The sequence below is a fragment of the Oratosquilla oratoria genome, chromosome 12 (assembly GCF_046742065.1).
Source record: "Oratosquilla oratoria isolate Oo_2021 chromosome 12, ASM4674206v1, whole genome shotgun sequence".
NCBI classification, from domain to species: domain Eukaryota; kingdom Metazoa; phylum Arthropoda; class Malacostraca; order Stomatopoda; family Squillidae; genus Oratosquilla; species Oratosquilla oratoria.
The window spans coordinates 39,400,618-39,425,592 of record NC_134788.1 but is presented as its reverse complement, the minus strand read 5'-3'; the positions used below and the strand labels follow the sequence as shown (position 1 = coordinate 39,425,592).

At 39.2% G+C, this 24,975-nt stretch overlaps 1 protein-coding gene across 4 annotated transcripts; it reads left to right on the top strand.

Moving 5' to 3' along the window:
• The first annotated feature begins 20 nt into the window (after nt 1–20).
• On the top strand, nt 21–24,767 carry LOC143031471 (uncharacterized). 4 transcript variants are annotated; one of them, XR_012967005.1, is made up of 3 exons: nt 51–121; nt 12,383–12,452; nt 12,801–13,635. XR_012967005.1 is itself a non-coding variant. In XM_076195342.1 (2 exons), exon 2 carries the CDS (start codon nt 18,664–18,666, stop codon nt 20,035–20,037), a length of 1,374 nt encoding a protein of 457 aa, XP_076051457.1. In that variant the 5' UTR covers nt 21–121; nt 18,648–18,663; the 3' UTR covers nt 20,038–24,767. The 4 variants fall into 4 exon arrangements, 2 of the variants coding, with proteins under 2 accessions (XP_076051457.1, XP_076051456.1); XM_076195342.1 differs by lacking the exons at nt 12,383–12,452; nt 12,801–13,635 and adding an exon at nt 18,648–24,767 and having other exon boundaries at nt 21–121; XR_012967006.1 differs by lacking the exon at nt 12,801–13,635 and having other exon boundaries at nt 12,383–12,581.
• The last annotated feature ends 208 nt before the right edge of the window (nt 24,768–24,975 follow it).

Here is a 24,975-nt window from a genome sequence, read left to right as displayed (position 1 = left end):
CAATTTTTCATTGTATTTATTTTGTGCTCAAGGTAAACATTGTCATTTAAACAAAGGCGAAATACTGATCTTCAAGAAAACAACAAAACCACTGTCCTGTATTTGAGCACTATCTTTCGAAGTAAGTAACAATTTCGAATTGAGCACCTTCAACAGAAACACCGATTGTATGATATACACTCTCCCTATAGATTCGCCTATAGTAAAGATATAAATTATGAAAATCCACTACAGACCGAAGTTGTAAGGATTGTTGAGATCTTGCTGTGATTCTATGCATAACTGGACGTGTCTGACCTAGATGCCTTTGTAATAACTACAAATGTATCATGTTATCAGTTCCGTAGAGGGTTCGAAGTGATCAACATTCCTATGGATGGTATTGATATCATTAATACATCTAAGTGCAAACACATTTTTCAATATTCTTTATTGCATTTGAAAGATCTGTTGGTATTATTATAGAAGTCCACAGCTACATGATATAGCATTAGTAAATTAAATATTACTTTTATAAAATGTATCAATATGGTATTTTTTAGAAGTGCTCACCAACATGGTATAGCATTAGGAAATTAAATATATAATTTTGTAAATTATAATACATCAATGTTATCAATATTTTTCTTGGAAATCAGTATCAAGAAGCATTGATAAAACCTATACAGAAACACATGAAGTCGCTTCGACTCCTTTAGACACCATCTTTGTTTTGATAGATTTGGAGGTCAGAGAGAACAACGACCCTGATGACCTCTAGAATTACAGATACCAAATTATTAAATACAGGCTAGGTAGGTAGGATAGGTTAGGTTTAGGTACGGACACAAAATTTAAAAAAAAATTTAACCCTTAAATTATTGTTGTATATGAAAGACAATACATTAGAAACTAAAAACTTTTTTATTTTTATTTTAAATAGCTTGAAAAATAATGGAGATATTTATCAAGTTGTCAATTTAGAGATGATCTTCAGGAAAACCCAAACTGCTGCCCCAATTGACATACAACTTGGCATGTGAAGGTTTTATGGACCAACAAATCACCTGAACATGTCAAAAACCATGCAGGACCTTCCTTTTATACTATTTTTACTAACACCTATCATGTTACTATGACAACTATTGTCAATATAGAGATAGTCATCAATAAAATCCAAACCCCTGGCCCAATTGACATGCAACTTGGCATGTTAAGGTTTTATGGGTCAAAAAATCACCCGAGCATGTCAAAAACAATGTAGGACCTTCCTTTTATACTATTCTTACTAATACCTTTCATGTTGCCATGGCAACTGTTGTCAGTTTAGAAATAATCATCCATAAAATCCAAACCTCTGGTCCATTTGATATGCAACTTGGCATATGAAAGTTTTATGAATGAACAAATCACCTGAGCATGTCAAAAATAATGTAGGACCTTCCTTTTATACTACTCTTACTAACACCCATCATGTTGCCATGGCAACTATTGTTAAGTTAGAGGTGCTCATCCATAAAATCCAAACTGCAGCCCTAATTGACATGCAACTTGGCATGTGAAGGTTTCATGGATCAAAAAATCACCTGAGCATGTCAAAAACAATGTAGGACTTTCCTTTTATACTATTCATACTAACACCCATCATGTAACATGTTCCAACAATGTAATGTATGCGCAGCTAAAAGAACTCTACCATCACATTAACCCATTCAACTCCGATGACAAGATGTCTTGTCATTTGGTCAAATAAAACAAAAAATCATAATAAAACAACAAAATGTTTGATGATCAAACAGCACCAGAAAAATATGACGTCATCAGTCCTCCTCGAGGAGGACTGATGACGTCATATTTTTCTGGTGCTGTTTGATCATCAAACATTTTGTTGTTTTATTATGATTTTTTGTTTTATTTGACCAAATGACAAGACATCTTGTCATCGGAGTTGAATGGGTTAAAAAGTTCATATATAGGTGTCTTAGCCCTTACTCTTAGATTGCCTCTCAGTACACTAACCAGTCAGTACTGCAACTATCCTAAGACCTAACTTAAATTTACGTTGATATCGGTGCATTACTTTTTACACCAATTTACATAAATAGAAAATGAATAAAGTCTTTTTACTTTCAAAGGAGTTATTTTGTTTAATCATGTTATTAATAATCATGATAATCTGAATATACAGCCTTATTTCAACAGCTCATACCTGTTATCATCATGAAACCAAGAAAAAAATGTAAGTCTAGCCTCTAGCCGTCTGGGGTATTGGCTGCTTGTTATTGTGGCAAAGTAGCATGCAGTTGATACTTTAGGGTCTATATGGGGCGCCCCTACGGACCAGAGCCACACATCATTTTGTCTATGATAGAGGAAAACTCTTCATAGAGAAATGATGACACTTTTATACTACGACTGTCCCTCCGTTATGCTGTTCCCCAACCCCTTGCTCCTGTCCTGTACCATTTCTCTGAGTATTCATTTTCTGCTGTGGGGGAATTCCCTGTGGTGGGGGAAAAGAATACTGCCACCAAGTATTTCCACTTGGATCGTAAGAGGCAAGAAGAAAGGGACGGGGAGTAGGACTAGGCATCCTTCTCCTTGTAGCCCCACAGGGGACATTCCTAAACGAAAAAATAAAGGCATAAGAGGGTCTGGGAGTTTTCCGACCAGCACCCTAAGGTTTGGGTCTTTTAATGTGCGTGGATGTCGTACAGATGAGAGTAAAAGGGAAGAGATAGGCAGTATGTTTGTGAGAAGAAAGATGGATGTGTTGGCTTTGAGTGAAACTAAGTTGAAAGGGAAGGGTGACTGTAAGTTTGGGAGTGTAAGTGGGAGGTTATCAGGAGTGAAAAGAGGGCGAGGGAGGGAAGGGGTGGCTATTCTAGTAAGTGAAGATATAGGTAAATGTGTAGTGGAGTGGAAGGAGGTTTCCTGAAGGATAATGTGGATGAAGGTGAAACTGGGAAAGGAGATGTGGGTCTTTGTAAGTGCATATGGGCCTGGCAGTGAGAAGAGTGTAGAAGAAAGGGAGGCCTTTTGGATAGATTTAAATGAGTGCATAGAGGATTTAGGGAGAAATGTCAATGTAATAGTACTGGGAGACCTTAATGCTAGGGTAGGAAATGGTCCAATTGATGGAGTGGTTGGGAAGTGTGGAGTTCCAGGAAAGAATCGTAGTGGAGAGTTGATGGTGGAAATGTGTCTAGAAAGAGAGTTGATGATAGCAAATACAGTGTTTCGGAAGAAAGTCAAGCATAAGTACACATGGGAGAGGGTGGTGGATGGAAGGGTGGTAGATAGAGCATTGATGGATTATGTAGTGGTAAATAGGACTATGATAGGAAGAGTTAAGGATGTACATGTGCTAAGGGGAGAGGGTGGGGGAATATCAGATCATTTTTTGGTGGAAGGTAAGTTGAGAGTGGAGGATAGATGGAGAAAGAGGAAAGGGACAAAAGGTGGGGAGGTGCTTAGAGTGAACTCTTTAAATGAAAAGGAAAAGGAGACGGAGTACAAGAAGAAGCTGAGAGAGGAGTGGGAGGGAGTGAAGGATAGAGTAGAGCTAGGTGTGGAGGAGGAATGGGGATGGTTCAAGGAGAGAGTCACAAAGTGTGCAAGGATGGTGTGTGGAACAAGAAGGACAGGAGGAAATAGAAGGAAGGGTAGTGAATGGTGGGATGAGGAAACAAAGAAGGTTGTAGAAGAGAAGAAGCAAGCTTTCACAGATTGGTTACAAAATAGGACGAGTGAGTCATATGAGAGGTACAAAGAAAAGAAAAGAGAAGTAAAGCAAAAGGTAAAGTAGGCAAAGAGGAGAGCAGATGTGAAGTGGGGTAAGAGTATGATAGAAATTTTTTAAAGTAATAAAAAGATGTTTTGGAAAGAAATTAAGAGAGGAAGAGAAGACAAATCAAGTAGAGAAGAAAAGGTAAAAGGTGCAGATGGAGAGGTGATAATGGAAGAGAAGGCAGTAAGGGGAAGATGGGCAGAATATTTTAGGGAGTTGCTAAATGTGAAGGAGGATAGGGAGGGAAAGATAGTTGCAGTGGGAAATACTAAGAAAATGACCGTGATGAGTGAGGAAAATGGAGGAGAAATAAGGAAGGATGAAGTGAAGGCAGTTGTTAAGATGATGAAAGCAGGTAAGGCACCTGGTCTGGATGGATGCCATGCAGAATGTCTAAAAACTGGAGTTACAGTGATGGTGGACTGGCTGATAAGGTTATTTAATGTTTGCTGGAGAGAGGGTAGAGTGCCGGAGGACTGGAGGAGTGCCTGTATAGTTCCACTTTACAAGGGAAAAGGGGACAAGTGTGAATGTAGTAGTTTCAGAGGGATTAGCTTGTTAAGTGTAGTTGGGAAGGCTTATGGGAGGATCTTGATTGAGAGGATTAGGAGAGGAACAGAGGGAGTAATTGGTGAGGAACAGTGTGGATTTAGGACAGGTAGAGGTTGTGTACATCAGATCTTTGTGGTAAGACAAATATGTGAGAAAGCTATAGGAAAGGGGAAGGATGTTTTTTGGGCTTTTATGGATCTGGAAAAGGCTTACGATAGGGTAGACAGAAAGGCACTGTGGGAGGTTATGCAGATATATGGGATAGGAGGAAAGCTTCTAGGAGCTGTCAAGAGTTTTTATGAGAGTAGTAAAGCTTGTGTCAGGAATAGAAATGGAGAGAGTGAGTGGTTCGAGGTAAAGTTGGAACTTCGTCAAGGATGCGTTATGTCGCCCTGGCTGTTCAACTCATACATGGATGGGGTAGTGCGAGAGGTAAATGCAAGGGTAGTGGATCAGGGATTGGATATGGTTAAAGAAAATGGAGAAAAGTGGGAGGTGAGCCAGCTGTTGTTTGCTGACGACACTGCGCTTGAAGCAGGATCGGAGGAGGGACTGAGGAAGTTGGTGACAGAGATTGAGAGAGTATGTGATAGAAGAAAGCTAAAGATAAATGTGGGTAAAAGTAAGGTGATGAGATGTACAAGGGGGTGAAAGTGGCAGTAGACTGGAAGTGAGCATAAAGGGAGAGTGACTGGAGGAAGTGGATAGTTTTAGATACTTGGGTGCAAATGTGGCAGGAAAAGGTGGAGTGAATGTGGAGGTAGAGAGAAGCGAGTAAATGCCTTGGTGGATTGAAGAGTGTAATGAGGAATAGACATTTGGGAATGGATGCTAAGAGGAGACTGTATGAAGGAGTGATTGTGCCAACAGCACTGTATGGGGCAGAAACATGGAACATAAGAGAGGAAGAGAGAAGGAGTTTGAATGTGTTTGACATGAGGTGTCTGAGAAGTATGATAGGGGTTACTAGGCTAGATAGAGTGAGAAATGAGGAGGTGAGGAGAACAGGGGTGGAAAGGGAGTTGGGAGATAGGGTTGATGAAAGAGTATTAGGATGGTTTGGACACATGGAAAGGCAGATGTGGAGGGAGTGAACATGAGGGGACGTCCTAGGATGAGGTGGATGGATGGGGTGAAGGGGGCTTTGGGGAAGAGGGAAATGTCTGTTGAGGAAGGACGGGAGAGGACAGAAGACGGGTGAATGGAAAATGGTTGTATATGGATGATGTTGTGATGCATGAGGTGGAATGGGTGGGGGGATGGGGGGTGAGGTGGTATGTGTGAGCAAAATTTGACGCAGCCCGAAGGGATTTCTCCCCGTCTTCTCCTTTTATGCATGGGGGGACGGAGAGGGGGGGTCGCCGATTTAATGAAGCGGCCTTGCTGTGGATGTGCTGTGTCTTGTGACACTGCTTCTGACCCAGGGCAGTGGACAAGGTGCAGGGATGACCCGTCATCCAGGAGGTGCTAAGATAAGAGGGAGGGTGGAGGGGTGTGGAGTGTATTCAGGGATGGAATGGGTGGGAATGATTTTATGCCTTTTCCTTTTTGGCTACCTCCCTTGTAAGGGGGAAAAAGCCTTGGTATATATATGCTCTAGACCTCTACTAGTCTTGAGACTTCTCATGGTTATGGACATGGTCTATGACATGGAATACTGACCATATTAATAGTTATTTCATATACTTGCTATCATACTCATAGCTATGTAATAGGCATAGCATAGCTTGTCCATCTTAAAATTCATACCATAACAATGTAAGTATTATTTGTGAACAACAAGCTCTACGACTACTATGCATAGTATCTCCGACATGTCATGTGTTACTAAACACGACTAAGTATTGGAGAACATGCCTACATGTTATGCATTAAGGCACAGCTGTCACGTTACCAACAATCTTAAAGATGTTTGTTTCGGAGAGAAAATAGGCTAAAAAATACGAATATTACATTCGAATATTCATATATAGGTGCCTTATCTTTACATTCTTACTTGAAAAACTAACTTGCAACAGCTAATAGCCAAATTTGCGTTTAAATCAGTGAATTTTTTTTTTTCCAAGAAATTGGGATACACTTGTAGAACAGCAAGACAATTTGGTAATTCTGCGCATATACTGAGTACTACAACCATTCGAACAGGTTGCAAAAGATGGTGTAGACATTACATCCGCGATGGTGGAACGGCCCATGGAATCACACGTACCCATTTGGTTGGTAGGTTAGGTTAGAATAGACAATTTTATCATACTTTAATTTTGGCTTCCACTACCAAAACAAAGGTGGTGTCTCAAGCAGACAGCTCTGTTTGTTTATAGCTTTTAGCAACCTTTTCAATTATTAATTCCCAAGAATAACACATATTACATTGGTGTATTATAATTTGCAAAGGTTTTATTTAATTTTCTATTGCTATATCACATAGATGTGCACTTCTAAAACTTGTCCTTTTTTTCAGAAATCAATAACAGAAATTATTGCTAAAAGCTATGCACAAACTATTGAAATTGCATCAAGCCCTTTAGATACCATCTTTGTTTTGATAGATTCGGAGATAGACAATGATGACTGATGAACTCTAGAATTACAGGTACTGTGTTACTAAGTGCAGGTTAGGTTAGAATAGACAAATTTATCATACTTTTATTTCTTCGACCTCCTCATCAATTAAAATAAGTTGGTGTCTCAAGCAGTTGAAATGGCTACATTTGTTTGTGTATAATTTCAAACAACATTTTCTGTTATTGATTTCCACCAAGAATAATGTATATTATGTTGATGTATAATAATTTACAAAATTGATATTTAATTTTCTATCACTGTATTATTTAGGTGTGCAATTTTAAAAAATTACCAATCTGTTTCTTACTATGGAATGATTATACTAAATTAAGTTAGGAGCTATTGGGCCACACAAGTTTTATGTTAAATATCCATGTTGGCATGATTATGGAATTTTACAATTTGATTTCCAGCAATAAATAAAATATTGATGTATTTTATTATATATTTAGAATGTCATCTATGAACATACAGAAGCCTAATATAGTTAATTACAATTTCTTTTGGACTAAATCTGTCATCCATTGCAAACAAGGTCATCATATTAAAACAACAGGGCAGGATTTGCAGTAATGGCTATAAACTGGACAAATTTAGATTTAAAAAGGAAATAGGCAAGAATTGGTTTACTAATAGGGTGGTCGACGAATGGAATAAACTTAGTAACCATGTAGTAAGCGCTGAAACTATCGGTTGCTTTAAGAAACGATTAGACAACTTTATGGATGGGGATGACAGGTGGTGATGGATACGGGGCTGCCTAGTGTAGGCCTTATGGTCTTTTGCAGTCTCCTTCATTCTTATGTTCTTATGTTCATGGCATTATAGTTATGGAAAGACTGCTGACCATAGTTCCTGAGAAAATTATTACTTAAATTTTTATGTATATAGGAAAGGAGCCACAATACACCCATGGGGTCCTACTACATAACCTGATATCTCTGCACAATAGGGTTTTATTGGTCATACTCATGGTGTGCAATTGTTTTGGAGTTAAAAAAAAAAATCTCAAAAGAAAGTTTTGTTATAAAATGAAAGATTGCATGAAAAATTATAGGAAAAATATTGGTTAATTACTTGCCTTAGTTTAGGCATGGTAGTGTAGTGAATTTGCACATTTTATCATTTCAAGGTAGTGAGTGGTCAGTGGTTTTTATGCATGGGTGACGGGGAACATTTCTATTACTTTTTCACACTTTGTTCTTCACCATTGCTTCTTCAATTGTCCAAGGTTTCTTTTTCACATGAATATTTTTTTATGTAAGTTATCTTACATTTTACACCACGAGATATTGAGGGTTGTAGGGCTTGCAGAAATAACTGACCTGCTCCTTCCATGATGTCTGAGGAAAACAAAGGATGCATGGGTGGGTAGATTTAGTGTGTGGATTCGTTCACCCTGAGTTGCCAAACTTTATTTTAAGACCTATGGGAGCAAAATATAGACCGCCAAGTTTAAGAAAAGCCTTCATATTATATATGTCACATTCACTCACTGTTTATGTGATGTATGTCGCAGTTTACAGGTTACTCTCCAACTGTTAAACCTAGCTATAAAGTCATGTAGTGAACCAGCCTCTCTTATAACTTCCCAAAGGTTATTCCAGGAATTAATGGATATTTGGTCATACTATTTACCAATAACTACAGATTTACCGATAACTACAGTCAACTCCCTTCAAATTCACTTATTCTAGGAATTAATGGATATTTGGTTATACTGTAATATTTACCAATAACTACAGATTTACCGACAACTACAGTCAACTCCCTTCAAATTCACATATTTTTAGATAATATTACTATAAGTAAATTTATTGTACCATTTTATATTGCATCTGCCAAAGACACCAAAACCAGACTTAAGACCCACATAAGTGACATAACTGAAGATGATGATATAGTTGCCCAAGAGATGAATGTGGCATTTAACCCATTCAATTCCGATGACAAGATGTCTTGTCATTTGGTCAAATAAAACAAAAAATCATAAAACACCAAAATGTTTGATCAAACACCAGAAAAATATGACGTCAGTCCTCGAGGACTGACGTCATATTTTTCTGGTGTTTGATCAAACATTTTGGTGTTTTATGATTTTTTGTTTTATTTGACCAAATGACAAGACATCTTGTCATCGGAGTTGAATGGGTTAATAGCATGTACGTGAGGAAAGATCCTGGTCAACCATCACTGGATCCAGACTACTTTCCAAGGACCTAAGCTGGAAGATATCATAATAACAAGGGAGAGTGTTAAGAAAACACTCAAGGGACTGGATCAGCATTTCTCAACCAACCAGGGTTCCCCAGAACCCTAAGGTTCCGCAAAAGGTCCGTAAGGGTTCCACGAGAACAAGTGAGATAAGCTAATGCACTTTTGATTTATTATTTAATTTCATATACTGTATGTAATATAATTAATCATGCACGATATATTCTTGGTTATTGTAATAATGTAATATAGACATCATCCTATCTAACCTATTATTACAATGAAAATAAAATGAGAAAGATATGGTATATATATATATGTATATATATATATATATATATATATTTTTTTTTTTTTTTTTTTTTTTTTTAGGGTTCCTTGAGACATGCAATTTATTTTAAAGGTTATGCAAGGATAAAAAGGTTGAGAAACACTGGACTGGATGGTAGCAAAGCTGAAGGACCAGATGGAGTGTCACCTTTGGTACTCAAGGAGTGTACTGAAACTCTGTGCGATCCAATTTTGGACATATTTCAAACCTCATTAATATGATTTTATTTTTTTTTTTTTTTTTTTTTTTTTTTTTTTTTTTTTCCATCTGACCTAGATATGGATCAAAAGGTCTCCTGTCGGCATGCTCCGCCTTTGTAATCCTTTGAGACCGGTGTGGTGCTAAATGACTGGAGGAGAGCAAATATATCTCCCATTTACAAGAAAAATAGTTAAATAGAACTCTTTAATCATAGACCTGTCTCACTAGTATTGTGTCGAAACTATAAAAATCATAATTCTGGATAGCTTAGTAGACCACCTTAACAATAATAACCTCATCATTGAAGAGCAACACTGTTTCAGGAGTAAGAGGAGCTGCCTGACCAACATGCTGTGTTATTTTGATGACCTGGTAAACACAGTGGATGAAGGAATGTGCTTTGACATAAATTATTTAGACTGAGTTCCCCATAGAAGACCTCTCACCAAGGTAAAAGCAATGGGCATAGATGGCAGAATCTTGACGGGGATTGAGAACTTCCTCAGTGAGAGATACCATCATGTAAAAATCAGAAACACAAGATGAGATTGGCTACCAATTGTAAGTGGAGTCCCTCAATGATTAGTGCTGAGCCCAGTACTGTTCCTCATGTACATAAATGATCTCATGAAGAACCTGGAATCATCTGCCAGCTTGTTTGTGGATGACGCAAAAATCTACAGGAACATTAGGACGGAAGCTGACAGATATTCTTAATAGAGATATGAAGAGATTGGACAAGTGGAGTGAGAAATGGTTACTATCCTTAAATGTGGATAAGTGCAAAACAATGCACATAGGACATCAGAATTGACAGGCAGACTATTTATTTAACCAGAGTCTGCTGAGGAAAACCACACAGGAAAAAGTTTTGGGCATCATCGTATAGTAAGTCCTCGTTATACAGTACACATGCGTTCCTGAAAACCTTACTGCAAATTGAAATTACCGTATACCGAATGCGAGAAGAGACTGATCATTATGGTGGCCGCATGGCGTGGTGGCGCTACGGTACGGTCTAAACAAAACACGAGTGGATACTGTATCTGTGAATTTTTCTTACTGTAAATAGAATCAAGGGTAGTAATTACCAAATACTGTAACTGTGAATTTACCGGATAAAGAATTACCGTATAAGGAGGACTCACTGTAACAGCAAACCTGAAGTCCTCAGTGCATGTCACCAAAATATCTGCCAAAACCAACAGTCAACTCGGTATCATTAAAAGAAACTTTACTGTGCTCAGCAAGGACATCCTCAAGCCCCTCTTCCTCTCCCTGGTCCATCTGATTAGGGGATTATGGAGTTCAAGCTTGGTCTCCTTATTTGTTACAGGACATTAGGTCATTGGAGAAAGTTCAAAGAAGAGCAATTAAGTTCTGGAACTGTCTCATCTACCATATAAGGAGAGGAGGTGTGCACCACTTGACCTGCAGAATGTGAGGAGATATGATAGAAACATACAAGCTGATCCATGGTTATGAGGATGCCCCTTACACAAAGTTTTTTTCAAATGAGCAAGGACAAATTAATTGGCCATTCACTGAAACTAACAAAACCAAGTCACTGGAGGACAACATTAAAAGGAAACTGGTTTGCCATAAGGGTTAGACCCCTGGAATACACTCCCAGAGTGTGGTAACTGCTCCAACAGTACCCACTTTCAAAGCATGTGATGACAGACATCTTGGTTTGACTAAATCAGATACTGGCTGACTTGTCTGAAGAGATGGGGGACATTACAAGAAGTCCTCTTCTTAATTCCCCACTATTCATAGGTAAGCAACGCTGTGCATATGTATACAATGAATGCTATAACCTCATGTCTGAGGAGTAACCTTACCAAGTCTAAAACATTTTCTGTTTATTCATTTTAATGTTTGGTTGCTGAAGAGGCACTCATTAAAACAATGCTTTTAGATGGGCATACACAGTTAATGAATGAGAAAGTAAGAGAGAGGGAGAGAGAAAAATATGGCAAGGGACAAAGAAAGAAATGGTGGTGAAAGACAATGATAGGGATATTTTGGAGGAGGTTGAGAAGGATGTATATAAAAATGAGGGAGTAGGGGAGAGGAACAAATATGGTAATATATATATATATATATATATATATATATATATATTTACACACACATACATAAATCGGGATAAGGGAAATACAAGGGGACATGAAAAGAAATTCAAAAAGGATAGTAATAGAAGAGACCTGAAAAAAAAATCCACACAGAGTGGTGGATATCTGGAATAAACTGAATAAAGCAATAGTGTGTGCAAAAACTATTCACAAATTTAAGAGCAAATGACACTGTGGGATACAAAGATGAGACACTACTAGCATAGCTCCCCTTCCCATAAGATACAGCAAGGTAAATACACACATATATACACAGGGTGTCCCAAAAGTCTGTGTGTACTTTGAATTTGTTATAACTTTTTAAGTATTTGTGACTAGTCCTGAATGTTCATTGGCTGGAAGATGAATGGCTGGGTCAATGGTATTTTGGTTGTGTTGTGGGCTATGTTTCTCATGTAGGCATATGGATAGCAAAATGAAAGCTACACTTTGTTGTACATTGATGGAAGGACATTGGCAGGTGATGGAAATGGCTTCAGCAATTTGGAGTGTTCTGAAGTCGTCTTCTCAGTATATGATTTCAGTTTGATTTATGAGGTTCTGTAGGGGCAGTTTCATGTATTCTTTTGTATAATGTTGGAAAATAGAACCTTGACTTCTGTGATATTGTAGACAGTGCCGTAATGCAGAGGAGGTCCTACCAATATAGCTGTTGGAGCCATCACAGCGGCCCTCCTGGAAAGTAAGTTTATACAATACATTAGTGGTGGCCTCCCGAGGGGTAGAGGGTCCCATACTATTCTGCATTATAAGTGATTTTGTTAGGGTAGGCTTGCAGAAGATGCTAATGTCAATAGTGGCATTCGGGTCAGATGGGGTGACTCCTTTCATAATTATGCCCCTGATAGCATTGTGCTCTTGTATTTCTTTATGGGAATGATTCTGGTGATATACAGAGTGTTTCAAAACATTTTATATCATTTCACATTCTTATAAATTTGCCATTTCCCATTCAAATTACTTCAAATCAGTAAGTGTAGAAACAGGTAAAAATGTTATGTCTTAATATTTGGTGTGTTTATCTTTACAGGTATAGAAATGCCATTCACTAGAAAAGAAAAGGCATTTTGTGTGTTGGAGTATGCTCAAACGCAGTCAAACAAAACTGTGCAGCATGCATTTGTGAAAGAGTTCTCTAAACAATCACCAAAGCCAATGCAGATTTGGACATGACACAAAAAAATTCAATGAAGGAGGCTGTCTGTGCAGGGCAGAAGGATCTGGATTACCAGTAACATCGGAGGAGAAGGTCAAGCAGGTTCGCCAAAAACTCTTGCAAAGCCCCAAGAAGTCCATAAGGAGAGTAAGTCTAGAAACCTAGATTCCTCCAACGACAGTTTAGCGCATCCTGAGGAAACACTTGGTGAAACCCTAGAGGAACTCAAACAGGGAATCACTACTGAACTGGAGACTGTTACCCAAGACATGCTGCAGCATATTTGGGAGGAACTGGACTACCAACTTGACATGTACCGTGTCTCAGGCAGTGTGCATATTGAACATTTGTGAAATCATTCATCTTATGTTGTTCAACATTAAGCCTGCTTGGTTTCATTTGTCTTGCATATGTAGTTTCTGTGATATTCACATCTCCAATGATACAAGTTTTTTTAAACACCCTGTATAATAATTTTCTCCTTTGGTGGGTTAGGTTGTTTGGTGGGTGTTGCATGTTGGTCCATCTTTTTCTTGATAATGTCCTCTATCAAGTGATCTACATAGCTATTATTTGTCAGAAGTTGACAGATGCAATAAAGCTCTCTGTGCAACTCTATCCAAGTACTGTAGTGAGTTAAAGCTCTACTCAGATAAGAGGCCATGACAGACCTTTTGTATGCAGCAGGGCACTCTCCTCTTGAATTAAGACGGGGCCCCACATTAGTGGCTTTGGTATCAACCTTAGTCCTAAAGCCTTGGTTGCGTTTGGAAATGTCAACATCAAGGATAGGGAGGCATCCATCTATACTGCACTCACAGGTGAAAGTTAGACTGGAATTGCTTTCAAATGTTGCTAAGAGTTGGGGAACCTCATCATCAGTAGAAGTGGTGATAAAGATGTCATCGATATATCTAGCATATATGCCTGGGTGATGGTGGTTTTGGAAGGTCCTTTCTTCCACTTTAGCTATATACATATTGGCAAAACAGACTCCAAGTTGGGAACCCATCACTACCTTGTCTACTTGTCTGAAGAGTTCCCCCCTTTGGGAGAGAAGTGGCGCCTCCTTTGTGCAGATTTCAAGCATGGCTCACAGGATGTCTTCTGGGATGTCAAGTGAAGGGAGATTGTTATCCTGCTACACATAATAATCATCAATTTATTCCATAAAGGAAACCACACTACACACATTCACCATCTGCACCACAGTCAGGGGAGACAAAACCTATCTGATAGGTGGACTTAGAACAGTGATACATAACAGCATACCCTTCTAAAGACACTACACCAGAATTTATTACAATCCAAATACAAATAAAGAAAACATGTATCACAAACATCTACACACTTCCTTCCACATCAGCCCCCTAAGGCTACTCCCCACAACTCCAACCCTTAAATGTATTAAACTACACACTGTAAGGTGACATGTGTGCACACCATCCAGTATGGCTGCACATACAAACAATAAATTAGAGAGGAAAAATGTGAGAACAACCTCCAAATCTAGATATACTGAACTCCAGCAAACAACCACTAAACAACCTGTAGAACACAACCAACAGGTAACATCCCCAGATATAACAATGTGAGCTAACCATTCAAACCACATCCATGGTCTCTTCGTATCACTTGCAGAAATGATAAAGCCTACATAGGAAAATACATAAACTACAAGAAAGCAATATGATGAGCTTACACAAAAGAAATAGGAAAAAAAATGGAAGACCCAATATTTATCCATAGACAGGGCATCAGAAGAATTCACAAACACCATGCTGAAACCCAACAAAAAATATGTTGCTAGGGATTAAAGGAAGAAATACAACCCTAAATAGATCAGTTAACCCCTTCAATACGATGATGCCTACGTAGGCGTCATGAGGAGCAAGTGGGTACGCGAGGATGCCGATGTTGGCGTCTTGATTATATATATTGTAGTTGTACCTGCGTGACCCCCATACTCTGTAAACTGGCTTCATCATATTTTCTATGGTTATCAAAATTCATGGGTGAAAGAGAACAAGCAATACAGCGGTAACTTTATTTTTTATAATGCGAGTATTATGACGCAACATCGCACGTCTGGCAGCTAATGCTGCCCACAAGATTTTGGCCCGGAGTGAAGGGGTTAAGAAGATAGATTGGTAAAGGAATGAGTGTCACATTCAAGATGAACAGACAGCAGCAATTGTCCAGGTACGCAATTGTCTGGGATGCAACTGTCGTAGATCCTATATTCAAGGGAATATTTTGTCAACAACAACCAGCACTTCTATCCTTTGGGACAATATCACACCAAAGACATGGAGTCATAGAAGAGGTAAAGGAGGTTTATCAAGGGCAGTAGCAGAACATAGGGATAGTAAAAATTAAAATTGATTGTTTTTTGATTGATTGGTTGATTGATCTTTTTATTTATTTATTTGATTATTTATTAACTTCATTCAATTATCTATTTATTTATTTATCTATTGATTTATTTAAGATTAGTCTCATTCATTGAGAAGTGTAATCTCTTCCTCAACGCCTGAGCCAGTCTTCCAAATTCTTACTGTCGTTGCAAGCCATATTCACCCTTTTTCTAATGATACAAACAACAAAGGAAAACAGAAGCCAAAAAGTGAGTACGAATAATCAAACTCAAATTGATATCTTACCAATGTCACTCTGCTTTCTTACATTCTCTTAACCCATTAAAATGCAATGATAAGATTCTTGTCATTTGGTCAAATAAAACGAAAAAATCATAAAACACCAAAATGTTTGATCAAACACAAGAAAAATATGACGCCAGTCCTCGCACGAAGCGAGGACTGGCGTCATATTTTTCTGGAGTTTGATCAAACATTTTGGTGTTTTATGATTTTTTTGTTTTATTTGACCAAATGACAAAAATCTTGTCATCGGAGTTTAATGGGTTAACAGCTGATAGTGGGTTTCCCACCACCAACAAAGCTAAAAAGATACCAAGACATGGACAAATGAATAAAAACAATTGTTTTTGAATACGACAGTGAAAGAAACACTTTAGAATATCTCAGAGGAATAGTGCATAACTATCAAATGAACTGAAATTTTCATATTTTCTATTTCTTTATTTTTGTCTATCATAAAAATAGAATTATTGTGCAACCTCTAAAACTATATTTTTTATCTATTTTATAAAATTGTTAGAATTATGGTGTAAAACAATAAAATTTTCATTTTACATCTTGTTCTTTTCTTATAATAATATGCCGCATGTAGTAGCATAGATAAAAAGGACTAAAAATATATAGGCCAGGTAAGATGGAAAATGTATATTTACAGGCAGTGAATAGACCCCGGTGGCCAAACGACCCAAAGAGTGAAATGTCAGCGGCAAATCATCACAAACCCATGTACATATCATTTTTTATGATATTCTGTGGGGAGGTTTTTAGTTTCTGTGTGCAGGTGTCCTATTGGGGTGGTTTTGGTGTATCCTATTATCATTTTCAATGCTTTATGCATAGCTAAGTGTTTGCTTTGCTGATTGTCTGTAATTGTACTGTGGAAGCATAGTCAAGAATGGTTCTTATGAATTGTTTGGAAATGATAGTTTCCTTCTTTTGTCCAAAGATAGATTTTAGTGGGTGTTGATTCTCAGTGTCAGATCTTTGATGTGTGGACTGAAGGTCATGTGAGTATCAAACATGAGGCCTAGAATCTTGGGTTCTTTTCCAGTGGATGGGGTAGCCATTTAATTTTTTTTTTTCCTCCCTCCCTCTCTCTCCATCCTTCAATGACACATAACCCAAGACAACCATGAGACAAAGAAACACAGTAGTAAAAATGAATGGCCAACTTCTTCCACTGGACAAAAGCCCAAAAACCCTAGATCTCACTTTGATACATGTCTTTCCTCCCACACATCAAGACCTTAACAGTGAAAATCAACCAGAGAGTCATCCTACAAAGATCAGTTACATGCACAGGTTTAGCTCAGAAGAAATACTAAGATCAGTATACAAACATCTCAGAACCACACTCAACTGCATCTCCACCACATGGTTCCCTACAAAGACACCTTACAAACTACGCACACACACAATTTGTTCTCGTGACCTCTTAATGCCATTCCATCCTAAACCAAGAGATCTTCTATGTCAGTTATGTCCACCCCTTCAATAGACCTGAAAAATGCAATCAGGTCACTTCTTTGTCTCTGCTTCTTTAACAATGGCAGCTTCATTGCTTAAAGTCTCTCTGTATGGCTTATCTACAAGGTTGGGAACAAATTAAGTTGCAGCCCTATGGTTCATTTCTCAGTGGATATTGCCCTTCACACTGTGTGGGGAGCTGACCATTGCTGCATATTTCAATCTAGGAGGCAGAGTAGGCACTATGATTTTAGTCCATCATCTCTTTTTCCATGTAATGGAGAGCTATTTTAAATATTTTCATCTGTTTGTATGTCTTTCTCACAACTATATTGAATACTGTACTAACATGGAGACATTCCAAGATAACTTTGTTATGATAACACATTTTCTGGTTGTCGGTGGCATTTGTTGATTGCTTTCTTGAAAATGACTTGGACCTTTGACAGTGACTTGACACCATCCTCCTCCCAGGAAAGCAAATAATGTAGATGTAACTAACCCCCTTCTCCCATTGAGAGGACTGGGGTGGTACTTACCTAATTGTAGTTCGCAGGAAAGAAGCAAAGCTCATTGAGTCCCATTTCCTACTCTCCAATTTATCATACCTAACCTCAAATTCATGTACAATTCCAGGTTATTCAGTATCCTTGATTTCCAATTTTCATACTTAGATTTTAATTCATGTATTGTTCCAGTGGCTATATCATATTCTAAGCTGTTCTATTATTTGTGCACCCATATGGAAAACTGTATTTCTTCACATCCTTAAGACATGTAGTCTTTCTTAATTTGTTCCCATGACCTCTTACCACTGATGCATCTTCCAGTCATGGATGAATAAGGATTTTGATGAGCTTTCTATTATTTCTTCATCCATATAGTGATAATCTTCCACGGCAGCTTGTATGTCTCTCCCATAATCCTGCTGGTATGTCTGTCAGGTAACAGGTCTTTTATCAAGACTCCCAAATCTTTCTCCCCTTTTGCTTTTGTAATGGATTCACTTCCCAAGGAATAGTTTAAGGATGGTCTTTTACCACTATTGCCCATTTCTATTATTTTGCTTTTTTTATTATTATTATTAATATTATTATCATTAAAATGAATTTCCTGTTCTTGGCTTCATGCAAAATTAGTGTCTAGGTCTTTTTCCAAGAGCCTACAGTCCTCGTTTTTCACTTTTCTCATAATTTTTGCATTATCTACAAACCTGACATAACTTTTTGTACCTTATATCATGTCATTGACATAGACAAGAAACATTATTGGTGCAAGTATTGACATCTTGTGGAACTCCACTCATCACTGCTCTCTATCTTGACATCTTATCCTTTACTGCTGTCCTCGTGTATCTACCCTTCAAAAAAAAATTCATCAGAGTAGTTTGCCTCTCAGTCCTCCAGTGTACTCCAATTTCCACACAAGTTAACATTGTGGTACTTTATCAAAAGCTTTTGGTACAGTTGAGGTGTGTTTGTACTCACACTACTGTTTGGCCGTGAGGTTGTCATGAATATAAAGATATAAGATATAGACATTTAGTATATAATGCAAGCCATTACATGTCTTGACTTTCATCTCTTCCTTTCAGACTGACAAGAGGTAAAATGGATGGTACAATGTCCAAGTTAGTGAGTGATGACCTGAATCAGTGGAGAAGAGATGATAAGAGCTTTCCAAAGGAGACCCACAAGACAGATGCCCCTCCCAAGGCTCATATCAAATTAGAACAATTTCAGTCTGATACCTGCAAAGATTATCCTGCTTCTCAGCAGGACAGTCCCACCCTAGAGAACACTGATATGACTTTCAAAGAGGAAAAAATATTATTTTGTGATATTTGTCATTTGACATTTGCTACAATAGATGAGTTTGAGTGTCATAGTAAGGTCTGTGTTCAGAAAAGTTCCCAAAGAGATCAGTCTTTTAACTCGACCCTTTCAGGTAGCGGTAAAGAAAAGGAAATGCAATACCATTGTCCTCAATGTAATATGGCCTTTTATCAAAAAGGAGATCTCCAAGACCACATCAAGGAGACACACACAGAAGACAAACCCCACAAATGCACGTTCTGTCACGCAGCCTTTTCCCGGCCTGGACACCTCAAGGTGCACATACGCACTCATACAGGCGAGAAGCCCTTCAAGTGTTCCTTGTGCATCGCTTCTTTCAAACAATCAGGACAGTTGAAGTTACACATCCGGACTCACACAGGCGAGAAGCCGCACAAGTGCAGCTTATGTGATGCTGCTTTCTCGCAAACGTATAGCTTGAAAAACCACATACGGACACACACAGGCGAGAAACCGTACAAATGTGAGCAATGTGATTCTACTTTCTCACAATTAGCCACCTTGAGGTCACACATGCAAACTCACTCAAGTGAGAAACCACACAAGTGCGGCCTTTGCGGTGCCGCTTTCTCTAAGAGAACGAGCTTGCAATACCACATACGCAAGCACACAGGCGAGAAGCCCTACAAATGCGAGCAATGTGATTCTACTTTCTCACGATCGGAAGTCTTAAAGTCCCACATGCACACTCATACAGGCGAGAAACCGCACAAGTGTGGGGTTTGTGGGGCTGGTTTCTCGAATACAGGAAGCTTGAACAACCACAAAAGGAAACACACAGGTGAACTACACAAGTGCAGCCTTTGTGGTGCCGGTTTCTCAAATACGGGCAAATTGAACAGCCACATACGGACACACACAGGCGAGAAGCCGTATAAATGTGAACAGTGTGGTGCTGCTTTCTCGGAATCGGGCAGTCTACGCAGTCATATCAGGGTACACACAGGAGAAAAGCCGTATAAATGTGAGCAGTGTGGTGCTGCTTTCTCGGAAGCAGGCAGTCTACGCAGGCATTTCAGGGTCCACACGGGAGAAAAGACACATAAGTGTACTGCTTGTGCTGCTGCTTTCTCCCGCGCTAGTGCTTTAAAGAAACACATGGAAACACACTCACAGATTATCTTGTGAAGTTGCAAATTGTCTCCTGAAATAACTTGGTGGATTTTCATCATTGTCTTTATATAAATGATACATTAGCATTTTCCCACCCCTCAAAATAAGTTTCAGTAATGACCATGTATCCTCAAGTAATAGTTGACCCCTTCTTTGTGGTCAAAAAAATCTGGAATTTTTCACACACATTTTGTAAAAGTTGGCCCTAGTTTTTCAGACCTACTGTAATGGAACCACAGTGGTGCAGCAATCCTGCTGTTGACCCATAATCACCCTTACTTTTTTACAAACTGTCTTACCTATACAGCCTCATATTATAGTGTATCATTACATTTCACAGCTGTTTTGCTGAATGAAAAATTATCATCTTGGTGTGTGAATGTCTTTGTCACAGTTGACAATTTCAGGACTGATTTTATTTATTTTTTCATTATTATTTTTTTTTTTCATACAAATACTAAGGCATTTTCCCCCTTACAAGGGAGGTAGCCAAAAAAAAAAGGCATAAAACCATTCCCACCCATTCCATCCCTAAATACACTCCACTCCCCTCCACCCTCCTCCCTCCCTCTTATCTTGGCACCTCCTGGATGACGGGTCATCCCTACACCTTGTCCATTGCCCTGGGTCAGAGGCAGTGTCGCAAGACACAGCACATCCACAGCAAGGCCACTTCATTAAATTGGCGACCCCCCTCTCCGTCCCCCCATGCAGAAAAGGAGAAGACAGGGAGAAATCCCTTCGGGCTGCGTCAAATTTTTCTCACACATACTACCTCACCCCCCATCCCCCCACCCATTCCACCTCATGCATCACAGCATCACCCATATACAACCATTTTCCATTCACCCCTGTCTTCTGTCCTCTCCCTTCCTTCCTCAATAGACATTCCCCTCTTCTCCAAAGCCCCCTTCACCCCATCCATCTCATCCTAGGATGCCCCCTTATGTTCACTCCCTCCATATCTGCCCTCCATACCTCCTTTACAAGTCTTTCTTCACTCATTCTTTCCATGTGTCCAAACCATCCTAATACTCTTTCATCAACCCTATTTCCCAACTCCCTTTCCACCCCTGTTCTTCTCCTCACCTCCTCATTTCCCACTCTATCCAGCCTAGTAACCCCCATCATACTTCTCGGACACCTCATCCCAAACACATTTAAACTCCCTCTCTCTTTCACTCTTATGTTCCATGTTTCTGCCCCATACAGTGCTGTTGGCACAATCACTCCTTAATACAGTCTCCTCTTAGCATCCATTCCCAAATGTCTGTTCCTTATTACACTTTTTAATTCACCAAGGCATTTACTCACTTTTCTCAATCTACATTCTACCTCCACCTCCACTACACCTTTTCCTGCCACATTTGCACCCAAGTATCTAAAACTATCCACTTCCTCCAGTCTGCTGCCACTCTCTCCCCTTGTACATCTCATCATCTTACTTTTACCCACATTTATCTTCAATTTTCTTCTTTCACACTCCCAAACTCTGTCAACAACTTCCTCAATCCCTCCTCTGATCCTGCTTCAAGCACAGTGTCGTCTGCAAAAAACAGCTGGCTCACCTCCCACTTTTCTCCATTTTCTTTAAACATCTCCAATCCCTGACCCACAACCCTTGCATTTACCTCTCGCAGTACCCCATCCATGTATAAGTTGAACAGTCAGGGTGACATAACACATCCTAAACGAAGTCCCACCTTTACCTCGAACCACTCACTCTCTCCATTTCTAATCCTAACACATGCTCTATTACTCTTGTAAAAACTTTTGACAGCTCCTACAAGCTTTCCTCCTATCCCGTATATCCACAAAACCTTCCACAGGGCCTTCCTGTCTACCCTGTCATAAGCCTTTTCCAGATCCATAAAAACCCAAAAAACATCCTTACCTTTTCCTATAGCTTTCTCACATATCTGTCTTACCACAAAAATCTGATCTACACAACCTCTACCTGTCCTAAATCCACACTGCTCCTCACCAATTACCCCTCTGTTCCTCTCCTAATCCTCTCAATCAAGATCCTCCCATAAGCCTTCCCAACTACACTTAACAAGCTAATCCCTCTGAAACTACTACACTCACACTTGTCCCCTTTTCCCTTGTAAAGTGGAAATATACAGGCACTCCTCCAGTCCTCCAGCACTCTACCCTCTCTCCAGCAAACATTAAATAACCTCACCAGCCAGTACACCATCACTGTACCTCCTTTTTTTAGACATTCCAGACCAGGTGCCTTACCTGCTTTCATCATCTTGATAGCTGCCTTCACTTCATCCTTCCTTATTTCTCCTCCATTTTCCTCACTCATCACGGTCATTTTCTTGGCACTTCCCACCTTTTTTTTTTTTTTTTTTTTTTTTTTTTGTCATTTTTTTATATAAAGTGTATATCATACCAGTAATTGTCATACCATGTGTGTTCAATGTGAGTAATGAAATACTACCAGTAATCTGCCATAATATTTGTAGTAAAGTCAACAATTTGAAGATTCTGATGTAATTTTTTGTTGTTGTGTTCAATTTTATGTTGTTTGTTCAATGTTAAGTGGCTGTTCTATTTATACATGGATGGGGTGGTGCAAGAGGGAAATGCAAGGATAATGGACCAGGGATTGCAGATGGTTAAAGAAAATGGAGAAAAATGGAAGATAAGCCAGTTGTTGTTTGCTGATGATGCTGAGCTTGTAGCATGATCAGAGTAGGTATTAAGAAAGTTAGTGATGAAGCTTGGAAAGGTGTACGAAAGAAGGAAGTTGAAGATAAATGTGGGTAAATGTAAGGTGATGAGATGTGTAAGGGGAGAGGATAGCAGCATATTGGAAGAGAGTATTAAGGGAGAGAGACTGGAGGAAGTGGATAGCTTTAGATACTTGGGTGCGAATGTGGCAGAAAGGAGTAGAGGTGGAGTTAGAATGTAAATTAAGAGAAGCAAGTAAATGCCTTGGGGTATTAACCCCTTGAATACGATGATGCCTACGTAGGCATCTTTAGGCGTGAGTGAGTGTATGAAGATGCCAGTGTCGGCTTCCTAACTATACTTATCTTGTAATTGTAGCTGAGTGACCCTCTTATTCTGTAAACAGGCTTCATTGCTTTTTCAGTGGTTACAAACATTCTGGGTGAAAGAGAACAACTACAACAGCTGTAACTTTATATTTTATAATACGGGTATTGTGATGCATCATCATACATCAGGCAGCTAATGTGCACCCAAATATTTGACTTGTATTGAAGAGGTTAAAAAGTATAATGAGAAATAAACATTTGGGAATGTATGCAAAGAAGAGATTGTGTGAAGGGGTGATTGTGCCAACAGCACTGAATGGGGCAGAAACATGGAACATGAGAGAGGAAGAGTTTAAATGTGAGATGAAATGCCTGAGAAGTATGGTAGGGGTTACTAGGCTGGATAAAATGAGAAATGAGGAGGAGAGGGGGGTGGAAAGGGAGTTGGAAGATAGGGTTAATGAAAGAGTATTTGGATGATTTGGACATATGGAAAGAATGAGTGAAGAAAGATTAGTAACATAGGTGTGGAAGGCAGAGGTAGAGGGAGTGAACATTATGGTAGCTGGAACAGGAGGTGGAAGGTGACAAAACAGACAATCATGTATTACTGCTCCATTTTATTGTCAATTAGTGAATATGATTCAGATCAGAAGTCAAACACTAATCACCAAGAGAGTACTGCATGAGGACACTTACTTTTAGAGAATGATGACCACCCTTGGCTGTGTGCATAGGCAGAGTGAACTGCCTTCCTAAGCCAAACGACCCTGCTAGGTGCCAGGTGCACCACAACACCTGAGTAACTAACCAATCATCTTCCAGGGCCACAGTCATGTGACCCAGGCCAGGCAGCTTGGGGGTGGAGCCAACCCCTGGGGCATGCCAAATCCCAACCAGAGGGCCAAAAGCCCACGAAAGTTAAGGTTCACTTAGGAAATATGCACCAAACATCACCACAACATGAGGGGGCAACCAAGTATGAGATGGATGGATGGGTTAAAGGGGTGTTGGGAAAGAGGGGAATGTCTGTTGAGGAAGGAAGGGAGAAGATAGGGTTTTTTTGATAATGGTTGTGTATGGATGATGCTGTGATGCATGGAAGGGAGTGGATGTGAGTGATATTTTGGTGCAGCCCAAAGGGATTTCTCCCCATCTTCTCTTTTTCTGTATGAGTGATCAGACAGGGGGTGGTCACCTATTAAATGAAGTGCCCTTGCTGTGGATGTGCTGTGTCTTATTGCATTGCCTCTGACCCAGGGCAGTGGGTGAGATGTAAGGATGACCCATCATCTAGGAGGAGCAAAGAAAAGAGAAAAGGATGGTGAATGGGGATGGAGTATGTGGGGATGAAATGGGTGGGAAAGGATTTATGCCTTTGACTTTGGCTACCTCCATTGTAAGAGGGAAAAAGCCCTTGGTGTATGTCTCTTACAATTATCACAATGTATGTGTGTTCCATGTGAACATACTCTTTAAAATAAAATACCATCAGTACCATATATTTTTCTTTTGTTTTTAATGCCCTTTTTCATGAATAGTGTGATGTACTAATAGATGGTGCTGGTGATGCAAAACAACAATTGTTTACCAGTGTACAGTGACTCATTGACAACAATCATTATAAGTATCATTTATGGATAAACTGCAGAAATAGGCTGTATATTTGGTAAGATTGTTAATATGAAGAAACAGGTTATTGGTACAGTAAATCTGGTTTACAAATCAAGCCTACATAGCTCTGAGTGCAGGAGATTTGAGTTATAGGGTCCTGGAGTGAGCTCGACCCAGAATCCTAGCTGAAACCTCATGCTTTCAGCGCAATGGAGACTTGTTTTTAGACCAATAGTCTGTGATGTTTTCTTCATTATATCTATAGCAATCTGGCACTTGGCTGTTTATTTTTTACTCATTTCAGCCATGACTTTCATCCCTATGAAAA

Excerpts from the sequence above, each read along its gene's own strand:
- LOC143031471 (XM_076195341.1), top strand. The coding sequence starts at position 16,284 with ATGTCAGCGGCAAATCATCACAAACCCAT. Across the intron at positions 16,313-18,647 it reads GCAAATCATCACAAACCCAT|ACTGACAAGAGGTAAAATGG; the intron begins GTACATATCATT and ends TCTTCCTTTCAG.